At 37.2% G+C, this 18,545-nt stretch overlaps 1 protein-coding gene across 2 annotated transcripts in view; it reads left to right on the top strand.

Annotated features, from left to right (window-relative positions):
* The window catches only part of Zfand3 (zinc finger AN1-type containing 3), a 196,221-nt gene that overhangs the window by 135,310 nt on the left and 42,366 nt on the right, over positions 1-18,545 (top strand). The window contains exon 4 of one of the 2 annotated variants that reach the window (XM_042684276.1): positions 8,470-8,535. The exons of the other annotated variant lie outside the window; for it this stretch is intronic. Coding sequence (XP_042540210.1) covers positions 8,470-8,535 — 66 coding nt within the window. The remainder of the gene's footprint in view (positions 1-8,469; positions 8,536-18,545) is intronic. 2 annotated transcript variants of the gene reach the window in all.

The following is an 18,545-nucleotide window of genomic DNA, read 5'->3' as shown; positions in this document are numbered from 1 at the left end:
AGATTGAAATCCGATCCAAGCCAGGATTGGCTGTCAGATTTAAGGCAGCCGTCATCTGTATCTTTATACATATAGCTGCCATTAAGTGAAAGGATTTTTAAATGTTATATCTCATTTTTAACTGATACAAGCCATTAAGAATTTTTGTCATTTAAAATTTTGGATTGGTAAACTAAGAATTTTTGTCATTTAAATTTCAGATTGGTAAATACTAACAAATATAACCAACATAAACAAGTGTATGTGTTTTACTGTGCTCACTTTTAAATGTATAATGATTAACTTAAAAAAAAAAAAAAGCCTACAGCACCTGGTATTCCCAAGTGGTCTCTCCTATCCAAGCACTAACCAGGCCTGAGATCAGACAAGATTGGTCATACTCAGGGTGGTATGGCCATAGACTATATAAAGATGGTGCTAAGACAAACAAAACAAAACAAAAATAACTGTGAATCTCTTAGCCAGGTCAGCATGTGCATATGAAAATTACTTATTTTTATTTCATTTCCCTTGTGAACAAACTTGGTATAATCAGTATTCGGTTTTGCTTAGATCATTTTAATTCAATGGTGAAAAACATTTTTTGAACACTTGATATATTAGATTACTAAGGAAAGACTGCCACCACCCTTGAGGTTCCTTCCATTAATGCTATTGTTGGGCAGAGAGAGCCTCCCTTCCTCCAGTTCTGGTCTGCATAGGGATGTCATGTCTCTTCTTTGATGAATCCAGAGTATTGGGCACATGGGAAGTCCTCTTGACTTAGATTTGCTGGGCGCATGGGAGAGTTTTTATGAATATTGAGCAGATAGGCTGGTGATTACACATGTACCCATACACTCCATAGTATTGAAGGGATCCTGAACACTGTAATTAATAGGGAGTCTGAAGTTTCATTGAGAAGCTCTTTATGAGCAAAACAGATAGTCTACCAATAGCAATTTCTGACCCACTTTGAAAATCCCATCCTTATAAACTCCTAATTTAGATCTAAATGGTATGAGAGATCATGCAATAAGTTAGGATTATAACTTCTAATTGGGAGATGGAACACTTAAGTTCTGTAACAAGCCTTATAAATGGTTTAATTTGCAAGCTGCAATTGGAGAAATGGGAGGGCTATTATCTGTGCTGATTTCCTATAAACTTAGATTTCCCACACATATCTTTATGTAGCCTTGTTTTTAATCAATGGAGCTTTTCAAACTCAATTATGTAGACAGATGAGGTTTATCCTTTCTAATTAAAACAATTCATGAGATGCAGGTTTAGGGGTGAGGTTTAGGGTTTCTTTTCTAAAGAGATGGCTTCTTGTACATTCTGTGTTCCTCACATTTATTTATTGCTGTCAACTTTGTCCTATTTTAAATTTCCACTCATGTTTCAGACTTTTAGAGAAGAGCTGTTTTACTCAAGAAATGCAGATTATTTGAATATTTTTACATGACAATTTTATATTCTTAACTTGGCCACTTTAGGAGACAGTAGAGTTTATATCTATTGTATAAAATCTCCCCCCCTTTTCTATTTTGAGAGCCTATTCGACAGACTCAATATGTAGAAGAGAGAATTGCAACTCTTAAATCATTCTGAAGTCACCTTTAGGACTATGAACCTGGAAAAGTGAAATGCTACAGAGGTAAACAGTGTATGGATTATAGATAGAGTGAAATCAACAAGCTGGTTAAAAAGGATGATACATTTTTAATTAGCCCACAGTGCTTTTCCTTGGAAATTAATTAGACACTGTTATGTAAATGTCATGTTAATTAAGCAAGAAAATGGAAGCATTATAAATCTGCTAAAGGAATGGCTATTTTTGTGTATTAATGTTTCACAGTTACCTCAAATGGGCTGAGGGTAGAATATTTGATTATTGAGCTTCTGTCAGTTTTTAGCTGACTGAGTCTTTGATAGTCCATTTTTCCTAATTGATGTGTTTCAGCACATGGTTTAACTATGGTCAATGAAGGATAGTGGAACCAGGAGCCAGAAATAACCAATCATCAAAGCTGTTTCAATACAAACCTTTCAGAGTAGATTATTGATCTAAATTTCAAGGTAAAGGAGAAATATAGTTTTTCTGTATTTACTCAGCCTTGGACTTTGAGAGCCTAAGAGTATTGGTTGCATAAGTGCAGCTATCCTCCAAACTAGTATTCTCTAATTACTCTGAGTCATATTCTTATGGTGAGCCTATGGGATTGACTGCTACAGGGTGTTTGAACTCAGGGTTTCTTTTGTGTTGTTGTTGTTTTTGTTTTGGACTTGCTCAGTAACACTTCAGGAGGCTGAAGATTTTAAGAATTCTGCCATTTCACGTTGAAATAGTGAGTATTGATATTTTAAAAAGAATTGTATTGTAGGTTACAGTGAATATGCAAATTTGACCCATATCTTCAGCTTTATAGGGTTGAAATCAGTACATTTTCCCAAGGAATATCTTCTGTAGAAGTTTCTGGTTGTTGGACTACAGGTGAAGAATAACACTTAATGATTTTCATGTAAAATTGTAAATGTGATTTATAATGCCTCTTTACGTGTACGTGTGACACTTTTAATACAATAATAGACACAGCCTTAGAAGAAAACACGATACTCAGGCTGTCTGGTTACAGAACTTTAGGTTGCCCACAGGCATTGTTGCTTTATAGGTTCCAAACTAAATTGTTGAACCTGATCATTTTAGAAAAATACCTTACGAATATAATGTCAAATGCAAATGTTAGTGTGTTATTAAATATACAGAATATGCATGATGACCAAAAGTAGATTGTTTTTCAGGGTTTCAGTTTGTACCCAGGTTGGGCTCAAACTAAAAAAACCTCCTACCTCAGCTTCCCTAGTGCTAGGACTTATAGGCATGCACCCAGATGCCTGACCTACATTTAGTAATCTTGATAGCTACCTCAGAATTTCAAGAGTCTATCTTACACAGAATGTCATGATTTTTAACATTTAGAAGCCCCAAACAAGCCAGGTCCTACTGGCTTACATCTATAATCTAAACACTGAAATGCTAAAATGAAGATTACAGTTGTAGACCAGGCTGGACTGAGTCATCCATTTCACAACGAAGGTGGACACAGTGGCATGAACTTGCCATTGCTATGACATGAAGCCTCAAATAGGTAGATCGTGGCTAAAACACTCACCCTTGCAGGAAGCAAAACTTTTACCTCAAAAGTAACGAGCACAATAAAGGAGGGTTAACTGCATTGGTAGAGCATGTGCCTAGCAAGTATGAGGTACTGAGTAGTGTTTTGATGGTACCATCAAACACTTACATTTTAAAATACAGTTCTGCTAGTAGAGGCTGGAAGATATAACCATGACTCTGTTTTGTGGCAACTTTGCCCAAACTATATTTCATGCCATGGTGACTACTCTATGAACGTGGTGAATGCCAAAAAAAAAAAAAAAAAACGCTACTTGTGAATAAAAACATTCTGAGGATTATATAAGCAAAACTCTTTCCTAGAGCAGTGATAAACTCTGTGCTTGACCCCAGTGAGCTTTCCCTCTATTTTTAACAGCATCCTCAAAACTAGTAAGTGAGATTAATTCTGGTCTCTCCTAGAATCTAGGTTTTGGGACTTGTGAGTCTGAGCCTCAAAGTAAGTGCCTTTGAGATCACAGATTGGACCTCTTTGGATGACAAAGATATGTAGTTTAAATTGCTTCATTCTTAAAAATACATTTATTCTTCCAACTTCAGTCCCACTATACATACTCTCTTTTTCATCCCTCCTTCCCAACCCAAAACCTTGAAAAATCTTACTTTTTGCTCTTTATTATTAGCTCTCTTCCACTCTTTGCTTGGTTAAAAATGGGAGAAGAGTTTGCAGAGACTTTGTAATTCTCTGCATTAGAAAGTCCACAAAGGAAAAGCCAAGTCTTGATTTTTCAATGGAGTAGATACCCTCACTTTGACCTTTACCATCTGCTATAAACACTACTTTGTTTACTATAACCACCCAGGCCTGTGTCCCAATTTCTTTTGGTTGACAGAAGCCAAAAACAATTTCCCCTGAGTTGCCTATAATTTCCTGCATTCATTTTGGCAGAATTGATTTGAAATTAATTATGTAAGGCTAGATGATGTCATCTCCAGTGGTTCTTTTATTCTAGAGCATGGGAGTCTGGGTGATAATACAATTAGTGTAGTGTATGTGTGTACTCATATGCTTCTGCTCCAGATCTTAGTGTTTCCTAGAGTCTGCCAGACCAAACTTAATTCCAGGATCTCTGTTACAATATTGCCCAATTATCAAAGCTTGTATATATTATCACTGCCAGTTACTCTTGCTGTCCATTTGTCTGGGCTCAACTGTAAGTTCTGTTTGTATTTTAATGTAGTGAATACATTGGATGGAGTTGTTAGTTTAACAAGGTCTCGAGAGAACACTTTCATAATGATACATGTTGAGATATGCGTGGTAGCTATAAAGTTATTTTGTGTTTGCTAAAACCTACAGAAATTCATCAATTAGAAAATTTTGAAGGATAAACTCTCAACCTTCAGATAAATTAAACATTCTCTTAGTTGGTAATTACCTAGAACATTAATAAACAATATTCATTCATAAGTCCCAGCCAAATTTCTTTAGGGGTTTAATTTGATGATTTCCTCCCTTCTCATAATTACTAGATGAGTTCTTTTATGTCTTAAAAAAAAGTATTCTGGGGTAACAATGCTTGATAGGAAATGGACTCATTACCTTGCTCATATAACTGTAACCCCTCTGTACAGTATCTTTACAATAAAAATATATTTTAAAAAGTATTCTGGTAGTTATACTCTCATTGAATTTTGTGCTCTCTATAGCTTACTGTGTTTGTGATATCCTAGTGATACTGGCTAGATTCTAAACTAGGGCTTAAAATGATCAACTGGGCATCGGTGGCTCACATTGAGAATCCTAGCTACTCAGGACGCTAAGTCTTGGAGGATTGTATTTTGAAGCTAGCTCAGGAGAAAAAGTCTATGAGATTCTTGTCTTCAAAATAACAGCAAAAGCTTAACTGGTGATATGGCTCAAGTGGTAGAGTGCCAGCCATGAGCAAGATACCTCAGCAAATGTGAGAGCTTGAGTTCAAGCCCCAGTAGCATCAAAAGAAACTCTTAAAAAAATAGAAAACATTATCAAATATAGGAACTGAACTGTTAGTATTACAGTGTGTTCAGCTTGTTTAAAAATGCACATTAACCCAGGCTTCAGTGGTCATGCCTATATTCCTAACCAGAAGGCTGAGGTTTGAGGATCACTGTTCAGAGCTAGCCCTGGCAGGAAAGTCCATGAGTTTTAATCTCTAATTAACTACCACAAAACTGGAAGTGGCTCTGTGGCTCAAGTGATAGAGCACTAGCATTGAGCAAAAATGCTAAGGGACAGTGCTTAGGCTCTCCTCCCCTACAAAAAAGTACATTAATTTCCTCCATGCCCTTCTTAACCTATTGCATCAAAATGTTCAGATTCAGGACTTAGAAGTTTATATTTTAAAAAAATCTCAAATTTTTCTAGAAAGTTTTCTAGTATTTTAACCTGATGATCATTATGTTTTATATATATATATATATATATATATACACACACACACTAAAATCTCTAAGAATGTGCATTTAAGATGTGTGCAGTTTTTCCTAGTATAGATTGAGAATCCCACATCTAAAAATTATGTATGTGTGTGTGTATATATATATGTCTAAAACTGGGACTCAAGCTTGCTGTCACTTGTTCATTGGCTGGTGGTCTACCACCTAACTCATTCCTCTAACCCAAAATTAAACATTTTTGAGCCCCAACACAATGCCACAAAGCAATCTTCCCTATCTATAATCATGTGATGTCACATTCAAATCACAGGCACACTAAGAATGCTACATAAAATTACCTTTAAGCTATGTGTATAAGGAATATGTAAAAATGTAGATGAATTTCTTAATTAGTTTTAGGATTTACCTTATTATGTACATGAAAATATTTCCCAGAAAAATCCCTCAGAAATCCAAACAGTGCTAGTTATACATATTTTGGATTAAGGATACTCAACTTGTATTTGTTTTTATGTCTTTTTGTTATACTCTCATGAAGAAGTTGCTTGAAGTTTTGCTTTATTCCACCTATTAAATCATACTTTTTGTTACTAAATAATGCTGTTAAACACTGCCTATATAGCCACAGCCAAAGGACAAATAACAGTGAGTCTTGATTCTTGGGAGCACAAAGAGTAGTGGAAGAGAAAGTGATGATATAAGCCTTTTATTGACCCACGAACCCCCAACCTACTGACAATTGTACTATTCCTATTAATTTTGTTAAAGAAACTAATTGACGATCACTTAACCCAGGAATACTGAATACTCGGCAAGTAGAAGTAGTTAGAGGACTTAAAACTTTATCCCCTGTAAAAATACGTAGTGTCTCGAGAACAAGAACGCTTCATTTAAAAACAAAAACCTTGCAGTGGAAGTAGAGCTCCAGAATTTTATGGAGGTATACAAGCCTGTGCCTAGAGTATTCTTACATGTATTAGGCTTTTATTTGGCAGGTTGTCTCATTGTATTGCCTCTTTTCATGTCACAGTTGTTCATTTGAGCCTCTGAATTTTAGTGTATTAAGCCTTTCCTGGTGAACTCAATATTTGTAAAGGGCAAAAAAAAAAATTCAACTTTGGTCTTTTTAAACTTTACAATTTATTCTTGCCTCATTTTCAAATTCTTCCGTTTCCAGATAGGGTTAACCAATGACAGATGTTCTTCTTGATTCTGTAGAACTTCTTTTTTCCTTTTTTCTTTTCTTTTTTTTGTAAATACTACTGAGGATTGAATTCAAGGCCTTGAGCTTACTAGACAGGTGCTGGACCACTTGAACCACACCCCTATCTCCTGCATATAAGCATGAGTTCCATATTCTTTGGTATTTGCTCTTGTTTTTTTTTGTCTAGTCATTTATTCCTGTCATGTATTATCTTTTTACTTAAGTACATACATTTTTGCCTCTCAAATAAGATTACAAGCTCCCTGTGGATCTTTTCTAATATGTTTTAGAATTAACAGTGCACTTGCTCAATTTTCCTCTTAAAAATCCCTCCCCCTTTTTTTTGTCGGTCGTGGGGCTTGAACTCTGGGCTTGGGCGCTGTCCCTGTACTTCCCCTCTTTTTTTCTATACCTACTAAGTGTTGTTGCCCTATGGCCTTGATAGAAGAGAAGTTGGGATTAATGGAAAACTTCTTATAGGGGGATCTCCCAAATCCCTGAACCCATGATCGCAGGGCCATAATCACTAGAACAGGTCCCAGATCTCTCATCTTTCCTTCCTTCCTTTCAGTAACACAAAGCCTCATCATAGATTATATGCAGCTACTGCAGTTAATTGTAGTTTGTTAATTGTAGTCATCTAGGGAGCCCTTTCAGAATAGATGTATAACATTTGCTGTGTATTCTGTTCCTTTTTGATCTTTTTGATCACTACCACTGCCCTTGCCAGGTAGGTCAAGACCTACTTGGCCTTCATATTTTGTACAGTGACTTCATATTTCAGAAGGTAGGACATGGTGAGTGGTATGTGTTTATGGGGGGAAAGATTAGGGTGTGTATCATGATCAACTTCAGTATGTGCTGGTGGTTCTGAGCCTATAGAAATTATTGCTTTTGTAGCCTTTTCCTGTGGACTAGATAAATCTCTCGCATACTCTTCAATTATGCCTGTACTACAAATCTCTAGACCCACCACAATTCCATGAAGTCCCTCTCAATGTCATACTTCTTAGGATGAGACTAGAGACTCTTCTTTAGTCAGCACTGCTTTTCTTACATATTCTTACATGTTGTTTCCTAAGGAGTTTTCCTTTTTAAGGCTAGTTTTACAATAAATGTAATGACCCCTCAGATCAAAAGGGAATGCTCTGTTTATCTCTGTTGGTGAACTTATCTCCCCACATTTATGGGGAATTTCTTTTCATCTAGATCTGAACTCTAATCAAAGCTTTTATCTTTCATTTTCTCTTATTGTTTGTGATGCTGGGAATGATCTAGTGCATGCTAGGCCTGTCCTATACCAATGAGCTACATTCCTGTTCTTTAATTTTAATTTTTTTTTGAGGTAGGGTCTAGTAACTTTGTTTGTGCTGGCCTCAAAATCATAATTCTTCTGCTTCTGCCTGCTGAGTAGAGAGGATTACAGCATGTACTATACCTGGTTTCCTTTAACTTCTTACTATAACATGAAACTTAATTTTTTATGAGGCATATTCTAATATGGAAAGACTATGAATTCACAGACTATGAACTGCTGAACTAGATATGGTCCTTAGAATTAGCTCAAAACTACTGTCTTCCCTACCATCCCTCCTCATGCATAGATGGCAGGTTGTTTCTTTGCTCTCTAGTTTCTCTTTATTCATGGTGTAGCAGCTGTGGGCCTGGGGAGGATATCTGACTGATGTGCCTGCCTTTCTGTTTCTAGGTGGGCCATGCACAGACACAGCTCATGTCTCGTTAATCACACCAACCAAAAGATCCTGTGGTACAGGTATGTACAGCATTCTTACATGAATTCATCCATACCAGAATTCTTCTCAGAAATTAACCATGGGTTCTAACTTGGTGTGTTTACCAGGGTAGTCTCTTAGTTTCTTTCATCATTTGTGAAGTGATAGGTTTTTGTGCTTGGAAAGTGAGAATAAGCAGAGGTCAACATGGTGTTCTTGGGGATCAGATTGACTGTGTGATGCTGGTAGCTAGATCTAAGAGCTTTGGTGGGGGGTCATAGCTCATAGCTCAAGTGATGGTCACCTATGTGGCAAGCGTGAAACCAACTCCAGTACCATCCAAAAACAGAAAAAAAAATTGCCTACTTCTTAATATACGAAGAATGTTTCAAGACAGAATGCATAAATAAAAGGTAGACCATTGCCTAGATTATATCATGTGGCTAACTTATGTTGTCTTGGATCTTCTCAAGGAAATTTTTAAAAACATAATGTTTAACCGAACAAAAGTTTTAGTATAGAAAATCAGTAAATTGACTTGACTTTGTAGTATCTTAGTAATTTTGGGAAATTATTTTCTCTCATCTATCTTAAAGCCATAGGATATTCAATAATCATTCTCTTCAAAGACATGGAATCCTAAGAATATCTTGTACATTTATGACTATTTGTTGGGTTTTGGTTTTTTTGTTTTGTTTTATTTTGTTTGGATGGGTGGGTGTGCCAGCTTGGGCTTGAACCAGGGCCTGGGCAATGTTCCTGAGCTGTTTTCCTCAAAGCTAATGTTCTACTACTTGAGCCAAAGCTCCACTTCTGACTTTTTGGTGATCAATTAAAGACAAGAGTCTCACTGACTGTCCTGCCTGGGCTGGCCTTGAACCCTGATTCTCAGATTTCAGCCACCAGAGTAGCTAGGATACAGGTGTGAGCCACCAGTGCCCCACCATCTGTGACATTTTTATTAAATGTTAGTCTATGAATCTTCCTAATACCCATTCTTCCTTAGCCTGTATCTAATTTATTGTTTTAAATAATAACTTGCCTTTTCTAATAATACTGCCTGCTATTTAAAATAACTCAAGGATTATATTTGGAAGTCAGAATAATTATATTGTTTTCAAAAGGTCACAAAGTATTTTTCATAACTAAAGAAGTCCTTGTAACTGCCCCACAGAAATAGCAAAACTATTTCCATGTTCAGCTTACACTTAAATCTTAGCTCCTTTAAATACTCAGAATCTGTTGTTAAACCTCATATAGACCTATCTTAGCAAGATTTTAGAATAATATCCAGACACTGAACTCTAAAGAGCCTAATTTTACTTTTCTCTTCCAAATGATCCGCTTTGAGGCAGAAGTATAAGAAAATCTCTCATGCTCTTACCTAGTTGTACCCAGTCAGCAAGCTCAGTCAGAGTGAATTTCTCTGCTTCATTATCCATTGGAAAGTTGGAAAGCTAACTGTCATCCACTCCAACCAGAAGCCTGAAAACACCTGATGCATACTCATTACCTAGCTTATGAAACAGTAACCCCTTGTACCCCTTCATAATCATAATAAAAGTAATTGTTAAAAAAATACCCAGAATACTTTGATTTCAGGTCTTATACTTGCCCTGTACGGTATACATCTGTTCTATTTCTTTCAAGAAAACTTTATGTCAAGAGTCTTAGGAGATGACCTGGACACAGTTTAAATTCCCCTTCTAAACCAAAAATTCTCCATCATTTTTCTACTAGGAGATAGATAAGGACATTTAAATAAGTTCTAGAAAGTTCATAAGTTCACTGCCTCTTGTCATCTCACACATGTACACCTTAAAATCTTAACCTCTCTTTATGCACATTTTCCTTTTGTCCCTGAGGATTGGGTTTACTTTCAGCACTATCAGCATGCTCAGGTGGCAGGGAAGAAGTCAGCCTTGATTATATTGAGTCATCTATCCTTAGATATTTGAGAAAGAAACTTGTGTACTGAGGTTAGACACTGAAACCATCAGGAACATCTCCTGAATATCATGTGCTTGTTCCATCTTATAGATAGATCTGTCCTCCTGTCTGCTCCCATACTCCTTTGTGAATATTAAAAGCCATAGTAACATTCATTACAGGCTTACTATACTGCTGTATACCATTTAGCATATATTGATTCTCCTACCTCATTGTCAGGAGTGCTAAGATTACCATTACACCTGACTCTATACCCCTTATTTCTGTAGTTACAATAAGAAAAAATTCACTTGGATGCAAGTACTTCATGCCTCTAATCCTGGCTACTTGGAAACTGAGACCCAGGAGTATCAAGAGTTCCAGGCTAGCATGGAAAAAAAATTTGGGACTCCATTCCCTCCCCTGCTCAAAAGAGAGAGAGAGAGAAAGAGAGAGAGAGAGAGAGAGAGAGAGAGAGAGAGAGAGGAGAGAGAGAGGGGAGAGAGAGAAAAGCTTGGACACACAGGTACAATTTTATAAGGAATTCTAAAAAGGGCTGCAGGTCTTTATTCTATATAGCAAGCCTGAAGCCCTGAGTTCAAACTATAGTACTCACAGTTGGTTTTTTTTTTTAAGGAAAAATTCATAGGCAGGTAGGTTTGATTATATGATACTGTCAACAGACTTGCTTCATTATGTCTGTATCTATTTTTACTTTTATTCTAACCATTATATTGGGTAGATGATTTTCTGTCATAGATGTAGACTTTCTTTTTTTATTACTGGTATTTTGAACTCAGGGCCTAAGTGCTAGGCATGTGTTCTACCACTTGAACTACATCCTTAACCCCTTCTGATAGAATTAAAAAATGATACTTTTTTTAATGCTGTGTGTATTTAAAAATACAATTAGTAGACTAGCAAGTAAAATAACCACTTGTGAAGCCATAAGGGAACTGTGGTAGTGTCTTAGATTAAAGCAAACAAGACTAGAAGCTAGTCAGGTTTTTCAAAAAGCACCATCTTTGTGCTGTGTAAGAAGCATGTTAGTTTAGTTAATATCCTTGCCTGCCGTATTTCCCTCTCCCTCCCTCCTTTCCTTCCTGCATATATTTATTCTTGGAGATCACCGCATGTAGACCAGAGACATGAATTAGAATAAGCTTGTATTGTTCATTGCTGCCCCCATCCCACCCCATCAGCCTTTCTTTACTCCTTTCAGACAGGCTAGGTGTGATATTATTATCTGTTTTTACAAAGAGAAGAGAAGAGCCCCCTGTCACCTGGGAGTTAAGATTAATACGCTAAATACTTTCTCCATCTATGTCGAGAAGCCAGTTAAAGAGAAATGTTTGATTGCTGTTATGTTCCTTTATGTTACTAAAAGGTTTATATAAAATCTTTTAAATTGATTCAGAAGCTAAAGGGTGAAGGTGTTAAATCAAAGATGGTCCTGTAAATCTAGAAATACCTGCCTCTGTATATTTTATATACTGACTCCCTGAGTCAGTATTCATGGAAACATTTCAGCTGGTACATTCATTCCTAAAGAGTTGAATCTGCACATTGTACTGGTCAGCATCACTCTCTACAGGCTTTTCAGGGGTTTCATGTCTGCTTTTGCTCTGTTGGGTTTAAAGGAGGTGGCTTAAGGACTTGTTCAACTCTCATTTACTTTTTTTCTTTCTTTTTGGTCCTTCAGATAACAGCTCTTCCTTCAGGTCTGCAGTATCAGCATTTGAGGCAGAAAATTAGAAATTTGACCTACTTATGTAATATTCAAGTTCTCATCAGAAGAATATTAGGGAAGATATAAAGCTTTCATTTTTTATTAGCATTTAATATAACCATTGAGGAAAGATCAAAACAGTAAATCTGTCATGGCAAGGAAAAAAGGATTTAAAAAAATGTTTTACCTGTATACTCATCATCTTGGAGTCCTCGAGTTCATTTGGTTCCTGGGGTGTGGGAAAAAATGAATACCAAATATTTGGCAAAAATTTCTCTAATTGAAAAGATGCCACCCGCCATGGTGAGCCGTGTTAAAGAAGCAGTTCTCCTTGAAGTTTATTGCGATGCTTAAGGTGGCTGGTTACTCTGCTGCTGGCCAGATGTGGCTTTGGCCCATTGAATAGAAGATTGAGGAGGGAAGGAATCTAACTGCTCTATCTTCTTGTTCTTGCTGATTCCCCCCCCCCCCCCTCAGTAATAACTTTAGTCTACCACAGTTGCTTATGCTAAACAATAGAATAAGGGAGTAAGGCACATAAAAAGATGATCTGATAACCAGTGCATATAACAGCATTGAGTTTAAGGGCATACTGTGTGTGTGTGTGTGTGTGTGTGTGTGTGTGTGTGTGTGTGTGTGTGTGTGTATACAGTATATAAAAATATATATACAGCATATAAAATATATATACAGTATATACGGTATATAAAAGCTTACTCGCTTTTAATTGTCACTCTGATTGACAGGTCCTCTTTGCAGCCAGTCCCTGTGTTTGTGTTGCAGGCCAGCTGAGTGTGTAATGCTGAAGTCAAAGGCTTGTGTTTGGATTTTACTCAATAGAAGGCCCCCTTTCTGAGGAAAGGTTAATGTATAAGTGAATAGCAAGCAGGTCACCAGTCTTGTCAAGAGGAATTTTTGTACATGAAAAATAAAAATGTAATCCAGGATAAAAAGGAAAGAGAAGTGTGATGTGTCTTGTTGCTATTTGGGTGGGGGGGGGGGGGTCCTAGGCTTTGATGTTAACCTCTTGTGATCCATGTACTTTTCTTAGATCCATGAATGCAGCTAGAAATTATGTTTTATTGTTGGTTTGTTTTATGGCTTATTTTATTATATGTTACCAGGAGAAAGAGCCTGAACTTACATTAATTAGTTGCTTGTATGCTCCATTGGTGCAGAATACCTGTGCCAACACTATTTATATAGAATTTCGAGGAAATTTTTAATTCTCCTTTTTTGGATTTGGGAGTTTTTTGTGGGTGGAGGGTAGTTCAGATCCTGCTGCATAACACGTTAGTGCCTATCAGGGGCAGCATGTTAGAGATGTAGCGGTCTTGCTGGAAGCAGTGTGCTAGAACAGTCACAAAAAGCTGCATTATAAATCATCGGAGCCTTGCAATGATACTGCCCATTAAGGAGACTCCCCCCCCCTCAGTTCCTGGCTGTACTAATAGAACAGTGCATCAAGCAAGGCTGTAAATAAAAGTTATTACCTAATAGGTGGGTGCCGAAGTGGAACGGACGGGAGCTGAGGCATGGAGGCCTTATTACTGCTCATCAGCAATTATAAACAGGATAAAGTGTCTGGGACTTGCGCTGATGCAGCGACAGCTAATAGGGGTTGGGGATGACACTGGGCCATGATAGGATGATGTATGCTGATGGCTTTTTACTGCCTCATCTTGCCGCTTGCTTTTCAAGACAAGTTGTGTTATCCGTTTTCCTGCTTGCTCATCTGTCTGAAGAGAGACAGTCCCATTGCCTCTCCTGCCAGCAGGTGGGCTGGTACTTATTTCTCATACCTGTGTCTGCTTCTAACGCATCTCCTTCATGAAATGTCGTCAAAAATATTTCATAATCATGACCGATTAAAGCCATAATCTCATTGTATTGCCTGTTGTCATGGTTATAGATCACATCTTCAAAAGTGATTGTTTATGTGGAAGATAGGGCCAGCTGGGGCTCAGTGGTTAGTCAGTCAGTCCAACACTTTATTAAAAGACCACTATGACAGAGCCACATGCTAGTTGATTCCATAGAGACATGCAAAAGAAGTGATAAGTGTGCAGCTTTAGAGAACAGTAGATGTAACTTACATTTATTTCACAAAGTGAAGACTAGAGGAATATGACAATCAGTAGGAGCAAATACAATGCCAATGTGGTCTTATCTCTTAAAGAGTGACCTTCCTAGTAAATTCTTACTAGGAGTAATAAGAGATACTGGAATATGGAGAGAAAGTGACAGTAGGATCCTGTTTTCAATTACTAGTGGAAAGCTTCAAATAAAGCAGTACTTTTGGGTAAAACATGAATATCTAATACAGCTGTTGTTCAATTTTCACCACACACTTCACTAAATCAGAGTAAATAGACTTTTGAGGTAGGGTATTATACCAGAGGTAGGAAAGAATACTTTTGAGAAGGGCTCACCAGTTGATTGAGGAATTTATAGTGCTCTGGTAGTTCACATGTTTATCACTTGTGTCTTTAAGTGATACACTTCTTTACACAATACCTTCCAGACTAACCCATCAAGAGTCTTGTTACTAATCAATAAATTATCTTGTGTGTCAATATGGACCAAAATGAGACACTGTGGTTATTAGTTTAGTTATTACTTTAGTTATTACTATTTTTCTCTGCTTTAAATTATATATACATATATAATATATATAATTTTTATAAGACTGACATATGATAATCTTGTAAAAGAGGTTTTTCCTTGTGCATCTAAAAGAAACTTTTATTTATCAAGAGAATTTCATACTTATGTATTAGGGGAGAATTCTATGGATATTGGCCAGTGGTATGAAGAAAAAGAGATGAATCTGAAAAAGATTCTTTTGAAAACTTAACTGACATGATTTGACAGCTAATTAAAATTAATAAAGAATATAAAGTATAAATCTAGGGAATTGAAGAAGGAGAGATGTGATGTCAGTGAAAAAATGCAAAGGAAAACTGGTTGAAACTATGATATCTGATTAACTAAATTTTAGATAATCTGATAGAGAATTATAAATATGAACCTACTTTGGAAATTGTCAACCGAAGCAAGACTAAGCCGTAAGGAAATGGATGCAGGAGAACCAGGAACTAAGGACTGATTATTCTCAGGGGAACAGCAAAGAAAAGGATGGGTGAGTTAAAGAAGCTTTTTACAGAATCATTAAAGATGCATGTAAAGAGGGGTCAGGAAATGGGAAGGTTAGGAAAAGCTGTTGCTATGGTTTGTAGACCACTGGGGTGGGGCGGGGGACTGAAAGAAGTTAGTATAATGTGATCTGAGATGAGGCCCTCGGTAATATTGAAATAAAATTGGAATTGGGAATTGTTCATTATAGAGCTAGTTGCACTATTAAAAAAAAAATGAATGGCCAGGCACAGTGGTGGCTCATGCTTGTCATCCTAGCTACTCAGGAGACTGAGATCTCAGGATCACGGTTCAAAGCCAGCCTGGGCAGAGAAGTCTGTGAGACTCTTATCTCCACCAGAAAACCAGAAGTGGAGCTGTGGCTCAGGGACAGTGGCAGGCCCAGAGTTCAAGCCCATGACCAAAATAATAATAATAATAATAATATGATGATGATGATGATGTAGGGATGGCTAAAATAGTGGTATATTTTACCCTTGTTAAAATCTAAACAAAAGGGACCCAGGAATAGAAGGAAGAAAATATTAGAGAAGAAATTGAAGAGGTATACAGACAGATGAACTAGTGGCAGAAGCCCCAGATTCATTATTTCCTTCCAAGGGTATTAGGAAGAAGATACAGATAGTGATATTCTCTTCCGATGTAGAGCTGGTTAGCTGAGACAAGATGAACTAGGCAGTTCATCCTAGAACACGACTGTTTTCTGAATAAAAACATAGATAATGCCACAAGCTGAAAGTACAGCAGTAGCTCTTCACATGATCCCTGACTGTTCAAAAGATAACAGAAATGTGGACCGAAGGTATCTGAAGGATGTATTAGGGAGAAGTCGTAGATCGTGTGGTTGGGAAAATTAGGTGGACTTGGAAGCTGGCCGGTCATATTGGAAAATGCGGCTGTGGGAAGAAGGTGGTCAGTGGACTCAGAGAAGGAGAGAGAGTGGTTGAAGTCTCCTATGCTTGAACCAGTTAGAGCTAAAAATGACAGGAAATCAGAAATCCCGTTAGGCCTTGTTTAAAAAGTTAACTTATTATATTAGTGGAAAGTAATCTTTACAGAGATTTCACAAGCTTGCCTTCTTAAAAATCACAAAGTGGAGCTGTGGCTCAAGTGGTAGAGCCCCCAGCCTTGAGTAAAAACACGAGAAAGTTCAAGCCCGAGTACTGGTACAAAAATAAGTCAATCAGTACAAATCAGTGGGCCACAATCTGACAACCTCTTCCAGCAGTTGTTTCCCCAGGTGCCAGTGACTCACTCTATAACCCTGACTACTCAGTAGGCTGAGATCCCAGTGTGACTTAAGCCAGCTTGGGCAGGAAATCCTCTGAGACTCTTATCTCCAATTAACCACTAAAAATCTGGAAGTGGAGCTGTGGTTCAAATGGTAGAGCACTAGCCTTAAAGGGGCGGGGTGGGGGGGAGAGCACAGGGACAATGCTTAGGCCCTGAGTTCAAGTTCTAGGACCAGCACAAAATAGTAATAATAATAATTTTCTCCCTTCTCTCTCCCTGCTCTCATATCAGAGATCTTTTCTGACCTAGTTTTTGTTAGTTTGGTATTTTTGTTTTTCTCTTAATTTTTTAAAATATTTTTTATCTAGTTTTACAAAGGAGTTATTGTCATTCTTTTCTTTCTGGGGTCATTGCAATTTAGTGACCACGAAGCATTACTAGTATTTATATTTTATCTATCTGTATGTTATTAGTAGTTTTTAATTTTATTTGTATTTTAAAACTGGTTGTTGTATCTAAACTTCACTTGCTTGTGATTATGCATCAGATGGTTTAACCGTGGAGGCATTTCTGTCATGGGGGGCATGCTATGATTAGTCTAAAGAGCCATGTCCCTCTGAGGCTCCGTTCACTAGCCTCCCACTATGCATGTAGCATTGGTCTTGGTGCATACTCATACTCTGCCATAAAAGCTATTTAGCCTTACGCTTCCTGCCGTTCTGAATTCTCTTGTTTCATTACCAGGATCCACCTACATAGTTTCAGAAAGCCATTCCCAAATCACAGAACCACAACTCTGGATTTTAAATAAACCACTTTTCCATTAGCGCAATGGATGGGGGAATTTGTTACACACTATGCATTTCCCACATTCATCTACTCTGTAAAACTTATTAAAATATATACATATATGGGCAAGAAAATAGGTATTTATCTCAGATTATGTTCATTTTTCTGTTACTTTAGCAAGGAAGAGAGACTGTAGCAGACAAACTTTACAATTTTTACCTTTAATTTACTTGTAAAAAATATACTAGTGCTGCTGTTCTTGGTTTTTTTTTTTTCTTGAAAAGTTGAAGTCTTCCGTAAAAGATAGTGTCATTACAGTATAGCTTGAATTTTATGTCTAACATAGAAGATGGCTTTTAAAGAAAGTTGGATGGGAAGAGGGAATTTGTGCTGTCTTGAATGGAGGGAGGTATTAGCTATGGCAGCATTTGTTTTCCAGCTTGGCTCTAACTGATAGTTCCTGTAACTGGCAAGATTCAGCTTTACTTTTTCCTTGGCAACCTGTTGATAAGTCCATTTCTAGGAGATTAAAATCACATCTTAAGATCTTGGTCATCTTTATTCCTGGAACAGTAGTTACAGTAATTGACACAATTAAAAACCAGTCTTACTGGGGTTGGAAAATTATAGACTGATGGACATGTAAAAGTCCGTGACTTAATCAGTAAAGTATACTTACAGGTAAGTGTTGATTTCACTAAAACCTGGGGAAGCATGAGCTCTGACCTTTACTGTTGATTGTGTGCTACAACCATTTGTCATGCACTTTCCTATCAGGCTAAGCATAGCCACCTTTTCTGGGAAGGAATTCTGCTAAGCATGCTTACCAATCATCTTCCAAGTATGCAACTGTGGAATACTTTAAATATAATTTTAGAGTTACTAGAAAAGTAATGAGAATATTACATAAAATCCGAATGTTTTCCCACTCACATGCCCCACACTGCACTGGCTTTTTCATCTGTGTGTGTGTGTGTGTGTCTGTATATGTGTATTACCCATATCCTTAACATTAAGTTATAGACTTGATATTCTTTTTTTTTTTTTTGACCAGTCCTGGGGTTTGAACTCAGGGCCTGCGCACTGTCCCTGAGTTGCTTTTTGCTCAAGGCTATCATTCTACCAACTTGAGCTACAGTGCCACTTCTGGCTTTTTCTGTGGTACTGAGGAATTGAATCCAGGGTTCAATTGCATGCTAGGCAAGCACTCTATCA

Source organism: Dipodomys spectabilis, unplaced genomic scaffold (genome assembly GCF_019054845.1).
Source record: "Dipodomys spectabilis isolate Male_0828 unplaced genomic scaffold, ASM1905484v1 ptg000085l, whole genome shotgun sequence".
Taxonomy (NCBI): Eukaryota; Metazoa; Chordata; class Mammalia; order Rodentia; family Heteromyidae; genus Dipodomys; species Dipodomys spectabilis.
This window is presented reverse-complemented; position numbering and strand designations above follow the sequence as displayed.